At 37.9% G+C, this 12,982-nt stretch overlaps 1 protein-coding gene across 1 annotated transcript in view; it reads left to right on the top strand.

Annotated features, from left to right (window-relative positions):
• The window catches only part of LOC111862172 (vacuolar protein sorting-associated protein 35), an 84,846-nt gene that overhangs the window by 40,991 nt on the left and 30,873 nt on the right, over nucleotides 1-12,982 (top strand). The window contains exon 9 of the mRNA XM_023847356.2: nucleotides 7,473-7,680. Coding sequence (XP_023703124.1) covers nucleotides 7,473-7,680 — 208 coding nt within the window. The remainder of the gene's footprint in view (nucleotides 1-7,472; nucleotides 7,681-12,982) is intronic.

The raw sequence follows: 12,982 nt of genomic DNA, 5'->3' as shown, positions 1-12,982 counted from the left end.
AAGTCTATTCACAGTCAGTCAGTCAGTCCTGGAGCTACCGCCGAGTGAGTCCTTGAGCTACCTCCGAGTTAGTTCCGAGTTAGCCAGCAACTAGTCAGTTGTATTGTGGCATTTGGAGAGTAATACTTGTGATACTGCAGATAGCAGTAATTCTAAGACTGTCAATTGTGTGATTGTAAGTGCGAATGTGAAATAAAATTCGCTACATCAAATACATCATGAAGTTATTTGTCGCGATATACGCCCAATACGCGACAATATTTTAGAAATTACTGAAGTGAATTTTGTGAAATTTTCAGGAGCCATTACAAATATTCTAGACTTTCATGCAGCATATTTTTTTTTATGTCATCTGACCTCCTTTGCTGCTAGAAAGCGGCTTTGCTCTGGCCAATCTAAAGAATTCCTTAAGACACAAACCTGTGCCACTGTCATTACACTGCAGTGAAGTTTCTTTTCTTTTCCCACTCATCTTTCATTAGACTGCATCTCTTCATGGGCTTGGCCTTCTTCTCAGAGGGAGGTATTTTTTCTACAGAGTGCCTTGCTGTCAGTCTCTCCAGCATTGCTGTCTTGGGTTTAACATCTTCCCATGTACTTCAAATAATTCTTTTATTATTTGAAGTAAGAAATTCAGATGGCTAGTGATTCAGTATTGAGGGGGTGGGTTTCCCCAATTCTTTTATTATTTGAAGTAAGAAATTCAGATGGCTAGTGATTCAGTATTGAGGGGGTGGGTTTCCCCATGCACCGTGACTGATAGTCTATTGTACGTCCCCCTTTTAATTTCTACAGTCTCCATCCCCTACCGGTACTGGTGGTCACTATTAGCCCCTTTCTGCCAGCGAGGTTTCTACCCTCTACTTGGCAGTGGTATCTAATAGTTAGTCCCTTTCTGTCAGCGAGGTCGTCCCTCCTCTGGCAGGGGTTCCTAGTCCCTTTCTGTCAGTGAGGTCGTCCCTCCTCTGGCAGTGGTACCTAATACTTCCCCATCTACCGGAGGCATTGGAAACTACTTTGGGCGGGAAATGTTTGGCCTAATTTAGCTCAGCGGTCTCTTAGAGACATGAGGTTCTTTTACGTGCCGTAAATCTACGACACGGGACCCACAGCTTAAAGTCCCTCCCGGAGTACTTGGTCCCTGAATTTTTCCGCCCTTAAAAATTCCACGACCTCCAGCGGGTTTTTGAACCTGCGTACCTTGAGTCATGAGGTGGGAACGTTACCCCTAGACTATGGAGGCCGCAGATGGCTAAGTTACTTCACATTATGGTTTTCTCTGTAAATCACATAGGCATTGTGCACTGAAATATTTAGCAGCCTCTTGTACAATTCTGCATTCCACTTTGTGCTTCTCTTTCCTCCAGTTTTATGTGGTTGCAGTTTTTGATCCTTCAGGTCTGCTTCTCCCATAAATAAATTATATTCCTGTGTACCTCTTGGTTTGTACAGATCCCTTTCTCTGTTCACAGCTGCCACCATGGTGTCACTTTGAGATGTTGAAATGAATGACACAGGCTTCTTTTCTATCTTCTTCACCACCATCATTCCTTGACACGGCACAGCTGTATACTCGTCCCATTCAGGTTTGCTTCTTTCCCTACCAGAGGAACATTCTTCCTGTGTAGTCACTGTGTTCTAGCTACATTTACAGCACTTTTTGGAAGTCAACAGAGGTCGGGAGAAGCATGGAAATTATCCATCCATAATGTGTGTCCTCTAGTTAAAAGTGGTTCCACCAATTTTATAACCATCTTCTTAAACGTCTATATATCAAGTCAGTCAATGATGCAACGATCATTAAAATAATTACCATTTAACACTAACACAACATGTTTCGGCCACAGATGGCCAACCTCAGGTGTTTCAGTGCGTCCAAACTGTTACACTGCTTTGATGCGCACTAAAATTGTTTCTTGTAGTCCACTTACTTAAAATTCATTAAAACTTTTATTTATTTTTTTTTCAAGTATAATGTTTTGTAAAATCATATTCCACCTCGTAAGGGGCATCATCCACTTGTTTAAAGCTGTGTGATATTCGAGACAGTTTGTTTCAGCAGCTTGTTCTTCTGTTTCATTAGCCCGTTGTTTTGCTACGTCTTCAATGTGTAATGTGCCCGTTGCTTGTGTGTTGTTCCCTCTAGCAGAATGTGGTGTTGTGAAGACATCATGTGTCTCAGCTTTGGTGTCTTCACAATTTCCATGTTGTCTCATGTTCATTGCCAACACTGTCAGGTTCGTTCTCATCCACCCTTCCATCCATTTCATCAGATATACACCACTCTTTAAATCCTCAGACTGTCACTTCTGGAGAGATCAGTTACCATGGGCTTGAATTGCTTTTACACCAGGCTCATTTGTTGTCCTGAACATACTCCTCTGCCAAGAGGCATTCAGAATGTAGTTGTTTCAAAAGATTTTGAAAAGGCTTATGCACTAGAATGTGTAGTTATGAAGCCATCTCTCCAGGTATGACCACATGGTCAGTATTTGCTGCATGAATAATAGATCTAGCATCTAGTGCTGAATTACTTCAAGTGGAACCAACACAAGCATTCCTTGCTTTCTCAACAATACTCCTGGTCTCCTGTTCCAGACAACTTGTAAGTAGTCCCCCATTGGTTCATTTAATCACCTATCACTTGGTTTGACATGTGATTAGTAGCCTTATCGTGTGCTGTGCCTTAGACAAAGTTCATTCGATTTTCTGCTGTTATGGTGGTAGTTTTGTGCCGTCTGCCAAGTTGATTGACATTACAGTCACATTTTTTCATTGCCTGATGTTCTTATGGCAGCAGATTTGCTTTTGTGTCATCAATTGTATAATTAAATGTCACATTTAAATACACTGGTATTTTATCAACAGCACTTCAAAATATGACAGTAACTAACTGCAAAGTGAAGACTTCACCCAAAGGAAAACCTATTCCTCCACATCATATGTACACACCACCTTGAGCTGGACTTCAGTTGCCAGCCTTTCATTGAGTAATTATGTTGCATCAGGCTGATAATCCATTTTGTCTTTAAGTTATGAAAATGACAATTTTCATGTAGAATTGGAAAGTTCCAGTTTGTGTTGTTTCCACCTTCAGATGTTTGCTGAGGCAGATGCAGTGTTCTCTTGCCATGTCACATTTATTTGTTTGTTCTGCATATTTAAATTACAGTGGAACCTTTGTTTAAGATTTCTTTGGGGGGCTGAGGATTTGAACACTAAACTGAGGAAAATCTTAAATAGAGAAAACTTTATCTGAGATTAGTGACTCTGGATCATTGAAATTGAACCTTTCTTAAATTTAGGAGTATTAAATAAGGTTTCCAATGTATTTGTGTAAGAAGCTCGGTGTGATATGAAATTCTGTCTTGAATTGAAAGACTGATTTGTTGCAGTATGAACATCACAAATACCTCATCCTCCCCTTACCTGCTTCCTCACTGTGCATAGTCAACATTAGTATAAAGCCACAGTCTGATTTTCTCTGTATGTTCTGTATTATATTCTCTGACAGTATATCGATAGTAGTTTAAGAGGGTAGAATTCATTGGTGATAGGATATCATATATAATACTAAAAGGTCGCTGGTGTGATATCATTGTTATGAATGTTCACGCCCCTACAGAAGATAAGATTGATGACATAAAGGATAGATTCTATGAAGAACTAGAACATGTATTCGATAAATTCCCAAAGTACCCTATGAAAATTTTGTTAGGAGATTTCAGTGCCGAAGTAGGGAGGGAAGACATTTTCAAACCAACAACTGGGAATGAGAGTTTGCATGAAATTAGTAATGATAATGGAGTTAGAGTTGTAAACTTTGCCACATCAAAAAATCTTACTGTCAAAAGTACAATGTTCCCACATCATAACATCCATAAATTTATTTTGGACATCTCCTGATGGGAAGATACACAATCCAGTAGACCAAATTTTGATACACAGGAGACGACACTCAGGTGTACTTGATGTCCGATCTTTCAGGAGAGCAGATTGTGATACTAACCACACCTGGTGGTGACAAAGGTTAGGGAAAGACTGGCAGTGAGCAAACAAACAACACACAGAGTTCATATGGAGAGGTTCAATTTCAAGAAATTAAGTGAGGTAGAGGGTAAAGAAGAGTATTTGTGTTGAAATCTCAAATAGGTTCACAGCTTTGGAAAACTTGGAAACTGAGGTGGATGTTAATAAAACTTGGGAAACTATTAGAGAGAATATAAAAATGTCTGCCAAAGAGAGTTTAGGTTATTATGAACCGAAGAAGGATAAGCCATGGTTCGATGAAGGATGCTCAAAATTATTAGATCAAAGAAAGCGGGCCAAATTGCAATGGTTACAGGATCCAAGCGAGTTGAATGGGGATAATCTGAATAATATAAGACGTGAAACCAGCAGGCATTTCAGGAACAAAAGGAGGGAATATCTGAAAGACAAAATTGTTGAGCTTGCAATGAACAGTAAGAACAAGAACATTAAGAGACCTGTATAGAGGAACAAATGACTTTAAGAGGGGTTAGTAGTAGTAGTAGTAGTAACTTAGTGAAGGACGAGAATGGTGATCTGCTTGCAAATTCCCACAACATTTTGAATAGGTGGAAGAACTACTTCTCTCAGATATTGAATGTACATAGGGTCAGTGCTGTTAGGCAGACAGAAATCCATACAGCTGAGCCATTGATAACTGATCCTAGCACTTTTGAGGTTGAAAGTGCTATTGCACAATTGAAACGGTATAATTCGCCAGGTAGTGATCAAATTCCAGCAGAACTTATTCAAGCAGAAGGAGAAATACACGTTCTAAGATCCACAGTCTAATTACTTCTAAAAATTGCCAGGTCAGTGGAAGGAGTCTATTATTGTACCAGTGCACAAGAAGGGTGATAAAACTGACTGTAGTAATTATCAGGGGATATCACTGCTATCAACTTCATACAAAATTTTGTCCAATATTCTTCTTTCAAGGTTAAGTCCATATATAGATGAAATTATTTGGGATCATCAGTGTGGGTTTTGACGTAACAGATCAGCTACAGATCAGATCTTTTGCATTCGTCAGATATTTGAGAAAAAATGGGAGTATGATGCGAGTACATCAGCTACTCATAGACTTCTTGAAAGCATATGATTCAGTTAGGAAGGAAGTATTGTACAATATTCTAATAGAGTTTGGGATACCCATGAAACTAGTTAGGTTGATTAAAATGTGTTTAAATGAAACGTATAGTAAAGTCCGTATAGGTAAACATTTCTCTGATAAATTTCCTATCCAGAATGGTCTAAAACAAGGAGATGCTTTATCGCCACTCCTTTTCAACTTTGCCTTAGAATATGCAATTAGGAAGGTCCAGGGAAACCAGGTGGGACTGAAATTAAATGGGACACATCAGCTGTTGGTCTACGCCGATGATGTGTATCCACTGTGTGATAATGTAGATACCACAAAAACCCCACAAACTTTAATTGACGCAAGTAAATAGGTTGGTCTAGAAGTAAACACAGAGAAAACTAAGTATATGTTACTGTCTCGTTACCAAAATGCAGGGTAAAATAATGACATAAAGATAGGAAACAGATATTTTGAAAATGTGGTACAGTTCAGATATTTGGGAACAGCGATAACAGATCGAAACCTGATTCAGGAGGAAATTAAGAGGTGATTGAACTCTGATAATGCTTGCTATCATTCAGTCAAGAACCTTTTGTCTTCTTGTCTGTTGTTCAAGAACATAAAAATTAGAATATACAAAACTATAATTTTGCCTGTGGTTCTGTATTGATGTGAAACTTGGTCTCTGACATTAAGGGAGGAACATAGACTGAGGGTGTTTGAGAACGGGGTGTTGAGGAGAATATTTGGACTGAAGAGAGGTGAAGTGACAGGAGGTTGGAGGAAACTGCATAATGAGGAGCTTCATAACTTGTGTACTCTTCTCGAAGTATAATTAGAATGATCAAGTCAAGAAGGATGTGGTGGGCAGGTCATGTAGCACGAATGGGGGAGACGTGGAATGCATATAGGATACTGGTAGGAAAGCCAGAAGGAAAGAGACCACGGAAGACCAAGGCGTAGGTGGGGTGGACAATATTGGAGTGGATCTTAGAGAGATAGGATGGGATGGTATGAATTGGATAGATCTGGCTCAGGATAAGGACCAATGGAGGGCTCTTGTGAACATGGTAGTGAACGTTCGGGTTCCATATAATCGTGGGAAATTCTTGAGTAGCTGCAGAATTGCAGATCCTCCAGAAGGGCTCAGCTCCATGAGTAAGTAAGTAAGTCATAACTACAGATATGAATAACGCTTCCCAGATTGCCTCTTGTCAATACTGTGTGTGAAGAATGTCATGAATATGTGCATGGTGGTGTACATTCTTTGCATTTACATTTATTCTTTTGGGTTTAATTTTATTTCATAATAAGCTTTATTACCTGATCATATAAACCAGTCATTCACGTAATGTGTCCCCTAGAAACCTTGAATTCCATGAGAGGCTAGAAGGGGTTACACAGATATAGTTCTGTAATGGCAGTTTTGTGTTAGAATCCCATATCAATAAATTAATGACAAACCGTAGCAAATTATTTGAATTAGAGAGCACTGAAGACAGCAATATGAGAATTCAATGGAAAAGCTGTTGAAATTGAACTGGGAATCATTTTTTCCTTTCTTATCATCATCTTTCACTCCTTTCTGCATTTCATTTATACCTTTTATATATCTCTATCTCATTCATTCTTTCTTTATTAAAACAATGAATTCATGTTAACAGTTTATTTGTCAGATGGTACCATTTTGTATGTAGAGCTGCCACCTCTGTAAGTATGTGGAAAGTACTATATTGTGAAAATAATGTAATATGTACTGTATATATATTAGTTTAACAAAATCAGAGTGTCAGCCTGAGAAGATTTTTATTTACAGTCAGTTAGCTTTCTGAACTCAAGTGTGTTCCTGCGTGAAAGGTTTGCATTTCATGAATGCAAAACTTCCAAGAATATCAGTGAGGCTAGTCAAACATGCAAATACAAGAGTATGGTTGGAGTTAGTTCTGAATCTACATTGAAGCAATGATTCATTGAGATGTCTTCTTTCATTTCTGATGAAGTCTGTTCAGGTAATGAAGTACAGGTACCACCTCCCCAAGTCTGTCCCTCTTGTCATAACATACTTGTGTGAAACTTACTTTCACAGTACTTTACAAACATAGAGGTACATAAATACAAAAAGCCACAGTAATAAAGGATACTGCACATTTCATGAGAATTTAATTCTAGTATTACCACAGATCTCTAGAGAGGAGCCCAATTTTATTTTCCTTCATCTATTTTATGTACCATGTGCCTTACTGTGATATGATCTACTTTATTGTGTGTCTATATAGGCACATTTGTTGCATTTATTTTGGTTGGGAAACACTGATCTTAACAGAAGGGCTGTCACTTGAGCAGTGTTACTCTGTTGCAGGATCGAATACAACAGTCCCGTATCTCGAGAGCTAACCCGGCTGATGAAGATTCCAGTTGACAACTATAACAGTCTCTTAACAATCCTCCAGTTGCAGCATTATGGGCCTCTGTTAGACCTCTTTGACTACCATGGTCGAAAGAATCTGGCTGCATATCTAGTCAATAATGCTCTTGACAATGAGACTCAAATACCAACACAAGAGCAGGTAAGGCAGGAACTGAAGTTCTGGTAGTCTGGTAGTCGAGAACTATCATTCTTATTTTCCATCATTGTTTTCATTTATTCAGATCAGTTGTATGAAAAATTGCATGAAGTCTGCATTCTCACATGTTTTTGCCTGCTTTCCTTATTTTGCAAAAAATTAAAACGAGGCTTATGAGATGACCTTGCTGTTATGTGTGTGTATACTTCCTATTGTTGCTAGGGAACTGCTCAGTAAAAGCATTCATGCAGCAGCAAATACACACACACAGCAATAAAAGAGCTATTGGACATGTTTTCTTCTGTGCAGTCTGTGTTGTATCAAATACTCAAAACAATGACACCTTGATTTTACAATTTCTAAGGACCACCTAAAGTAAATGTAAAATTGAGGAAATTCTAAAATCAGGAAAATGAGAATGATATAATGTGAAGAAATTTTGGTTTTCTTTATACAGTAACTTTGGAAGATCATTTAAAAAATGCATGTTTGAACACTTAACTATGTAATGTAGATGCAAGTATGGTTCTTGATTTATTTTGCGATGCTCTGTCAACTGCTGTTCTTATGTTGCATTGGTAAGTGGTGGAACACTACATCGAAACAGTTGAGGAGCACCTAAGGAAGGTTATTGCATAGCACCAGGGAGGCTGGAATGCATGATTACCCATCATCCTCCTGGCTTACAGGGCATCCACTCACAACACTATGTTCCTAAGCCCTGCTATCATAGTGTTTGTGACAGAACTCCAACTGCCTGGCAACATACTGTTGCCCCCTGCCCCCCTTGACTAGGAACCACCCACAATTGATTATGCGGCACATTTAGTGCACCATTTACATGACTTCCACAATTATGTTCAGATGCTGTGAAGGACGCGTTGAGTGGTAGTGTGCGAATCTGCGAGCTCCTTAATTTAAGTACAAAAGAGCAGTTTAATTTGGTCAGTAGTAAAAAATAAGTGGTTATCTTCTTTAACAAGTGTACTATAGTGAACCTTATATTTAAATTTTTTTTCTATACTGAACGTTTTCTTCCTTTTTTTTACTCACTCTTAAGCCACACTTAGCTCCTAGACCATTTTCCGCCATATTGTGAGCTATTAGTATCTGATCTTCTGCTCAACGCTCCTAAAACTGCATTTTTTTAACTTAAACTTTTTGTTAATATAGATTAGTAGTAGAATTAGTAAACATACTTGTTATTTTATATCTTAAATACGGTGATTTGTATTTTCATAAGTGTACTGGTAGGCCTAACCTACAAGTAGTGTGTTACTTTGTCTTAAGGAAGCTGATTTGTATTTTCGTAAGTATACAGTAGGCCTAACCTACAGGGAGTGTGTTATTTTATATCTTAAGGAAGTCGATTTGTATTTTCACAAGTGTTATTTATATCTTACATAAGTTGTTTGTATTTTCGTAAGTGTACAGTAGGCCTAACCTACAAGAAGTGTGTTATTTTATATCTTTAGTAAGTTGATTTGTACTATTGCAAGTGTACCAGTGGGCCTAACCTAAAATAAGTGTATCATTGTATATAGTGGGCCTTAAAAGATTTGTGCCAGCATATACTCTTGTAAGTTCTAATCACAAATTAGACTCTTTAAATATATCTGTTAGTTAGTACTGAATTATAAGTTAACATAAGTGGTAATAATGACCACAAGGGGTAACGACTTATCAGGTAAATGTGGGGCCTGCAGAAGGAAGGTTAGCCAGGGGACAGGATGTGAGGACTGTGGCCTGTGGTTTCATTGGGAGTGTTCTGGCACCAATAGTGATTTGGCCATATTACCTTGGTACTGCAACTCCTGTGTGCAAGCCAAGGTAATAAAGAAACAAGAGGAGACTATCTTGAGTTTGAAAAGGGAGCTGGAACTTGCAAGAACTGAGATTGACCTCTTAAAAGGGGAATTAAATTTAGTAGATAATTGTCCTGAAGAATTTAGGACTGTGTCCAACTCCCGAAGAAAACTTAAAAAAGTTCCTTCTTCACTAGATGTTAAGTTAGCTTTAACCAATCGATTTGAACCTCTAGCTATGCTAGGGCCTCAGACTGATGGTGACGCTATAGATCAGCCTGTGTTAGAGGCTAAGCCTAAGCGTAAGATTCTAGTGCTGGGTAGCAGTCATGGTAGGGGTATCGGGCAGAGGCTACAGAAAGCAATGGGAGATGCATATGCTGTGACCAGCATATTCAAGCCCAATGCTGATCTGAGCAATGTCACTGGGGACATTGGAAAATTGTGCAAAGGTTTTAGTAAGGAAGATCAGGTAGTTATAGTTGGGGGGCCAGGTAACAGTTTGGAGAGAAACCTCAATTATCAAATTGAGAAAGATTTAAGTGACATTGCCCAGAAAACTAGTCACACCAATGTGAGGTTTGTTGGTCTTTTCTGGCGACATGACAAGCCATGGATTAACAGGTGTGTAAGGGAGATTAATCTTCGGCTTGAGCGTTCGCTTGTGGAGGTCGGCGCGGCCCACATTGATGCGATTGATGTCTCTTCAATATTGAGGAGCGAACATACTGTCCATGGTTTGCATCTTAATCCTCGAGGCAAGGACAAGCTGACGCGACTCATTGCAGAGAGCATTAAGGGCAGACACATTCCAGTTGTCATGGGTGTTCAGAATCATTTTTTAGGATAAAGAGTGCAAGTAAAGTTTATCAAGTAAAAGAAATTGCAAAAGAAACTAATCTTTCAGACAATAATGTTAGTGAACCAATAGAAATCGGAAAAGGTAATTGCAGTCTACTAAATTCAGTGAATAATAAAGTACTAAGAATATTCCATCAGAATATAAGAGGATTGAGAAACAAAACAAATGAACTAATAAGCTCCATGAATTCAAATCTTCCACACATACTGTGCCTTACTGAACATCACATGAAACAGCTGGAATTAGAACATCTTCACTTAGAAAATTATAATTTAGGTGCTAGATACTGTAGGAAAACACTGGAGAAAGGAGGAGTGAGTATTTTTGTACACAAAAACCTAAAATTTACTAAAATAAATTTAGAAGATTATTGCAAAGACCAGGATCTGGAAGCATGTGCTCTAAAGTTAGACTCTCCTTTTTCAAATATTTGTATACTGACTTTATATAGAGCCCCATCTGGAAACTTCAATCACTTTTTAAATAGATTAGAAACCATCCTAAATGTACTGCATAGTTCAAAAGTTGAATTTATAATTTGTGGTGATATAAATATAAACTATCTCATCGACAGTAATAGGAAACTAAATTTAGACTCTTTGTTATCATCTTACAATCTCTCCAGTACTGTTAACTTTCCCACAAGAGTTCAAAATAATTCTAGTTCAGCGATAGATAATATATTCATTGATAACTCAAAATTAAGAGACTATACTGTAGGACCCTTTATAAATGGCTTATCCGATCATGATGCTCAACTCATAGAAATAAATAATATTGACTTTCAGCCCAGTAATCAACAATATAAAACAGTAAGGAAAATCAACAAGCATACGATGGCAGATTTTGTCACAAAATTAAGTAATGAATCGTGGGACAATGTATTTGACAGCAATAATATTGATTCTAAATTTAATTGCTTTCTGAACACATACTTGAGGATCTTTTATTCAAGCTTTCCCTTAAAAATAGTCAAAAATGAAAATAAAAACAAATCCACCTGGATAACAATTGGAATAAAAACTTCATGTAAACACAAAAGACAACTATATTTGGCCAGTAGGGACAGTAATGATCCAAGACTAAAAAGTCACTACAAAATGTACTGTAAAATTTTGTCAAAAGTCATTAAAGAAGCCAAACAGAATAACTATAACAGCCAAATTCTAAAATCAAACAATAAAATTAAAACCACCTGGGATATTGTGAAAGTTGAATCAGGAAAGAAATCTGTTAATGAAGACGTACAAAGTTTGAATATTGAAGGGAAGTCCACTAACAATCCACAAGCTATCGCAAGTGCATTTAATGAATATTTCCTTTCATTAGCTGAGAAAACATATTCCAATAATAATAATAATAATAATAATAATAATAATAATAATAATAATAATCCAATATACTATCTGTCTCGTGCCTTTAACAATTCATTTCCAAATATCAATCTCAAATTCTCAACAAGGAAGGAAATTGAAAACATTATTAAATCCCTTAAGCCCAAAAATTCACATGGATATGATGAAATCTCTACCAAATTACTTAAAGCAAGCTCTGTTTACATCAGTTCACCCTTGAATCATCTATGTAATAAATCTTTATCATCAGGTACTTTTCCTCAACGCTTAAAATACGCTGTAATGAAACCACTTTTTAAAAAAGGAGAGAGAAAATGCATCTCTAATTACAGACCAATATCCATATTGACTTCATTCTCAAAAGTCTTTGAAAAAGTTATGTATAATAGACTACTTGAACACTTAAATTCTAACAACATATTAGTCAAAGAGCAATTTGGATTTAGGAAAGACCTAACAACAGAAAAAGCAACCTATGAACTAACTAACGATATTTTAAGTGCTCTCAATGACAGATTAATTGTGGGAGGGATTTTCTGTGATCTAGCAAAAGCTTTCTATTGTGTTAAGAATGATATTGTCGCGTATTGGGCATATAATGCAACAAATAACTTCACGCCGTATTTGGTATAGCGAATTTTATTTCACATTCGCACTTACAATCACCCAAATTACAGATTCACAATTATTGCTATCTGCAGTATCACAAATACTACACTCCAAATGCCAGAATACAACTGACTGGTTGCTGGCTAACTCGGAAAGGTAGCTCCAGGACTGACTCGGAGGTAGCTCCAGGACTAACTCACTGACTGTGAATAGCCTTCGCGGCTCCTTATGTAGACTTGATCGGACAATTGTCGTCTGGTGCCATGTTGCTAGCCACGCTGTCCGGAGTTGTTGACTGCTGCCTAGCAACCGCGATATCCATCGGTGACGTCACCACTGTTGATTCGCTTTGCATAGCTTCAAGGTCGCGGGGACTCGGCTAACGTCGGCTCCGCTCAGCTCACTTCGGCTCTGCTCGTGATGTCACCGCGCGTTGCATAGCTACCAGGATGCGGGGTGATTACTCGCCTATTACGCAAGCGCTACGTTACCGCTACGTGCAGCTGGGGAGGTAGGGGTCAACATGTCACAATATCTTACTATCGAAATTAAATTTCTATGGAATAACTGGCAAAGCTAATGAATGGATCAAATCATACCTCAAAAACAGGTATCAAAGAGTTGAAATAAATAATAAAAACTCCAGTCATAATGCATTTTCAAACTGGGGAATT

Source organism: Cryptotermes secundus, unplaced genomic scaffold (assembly GCF_002891405.2).
Source record: "Cryptotermes secundus unplaced genomic scaffold, Csec_1.0 scaffold1033, whole genome shotgun sequence".
In the NCBI taxonomy this organism is placed as follows: domain Eukaryota; kingdom Metazoa; phylum Arthropoda; class Insecta; order Blattodea; family Kalotermitidae; genus Cryptotermes; species Cryptotermes secundus.
Note: the sequence above shows the minus strand (reverse complement) of the source record. Positions and strands in the feature narration are given on the sequence as shown.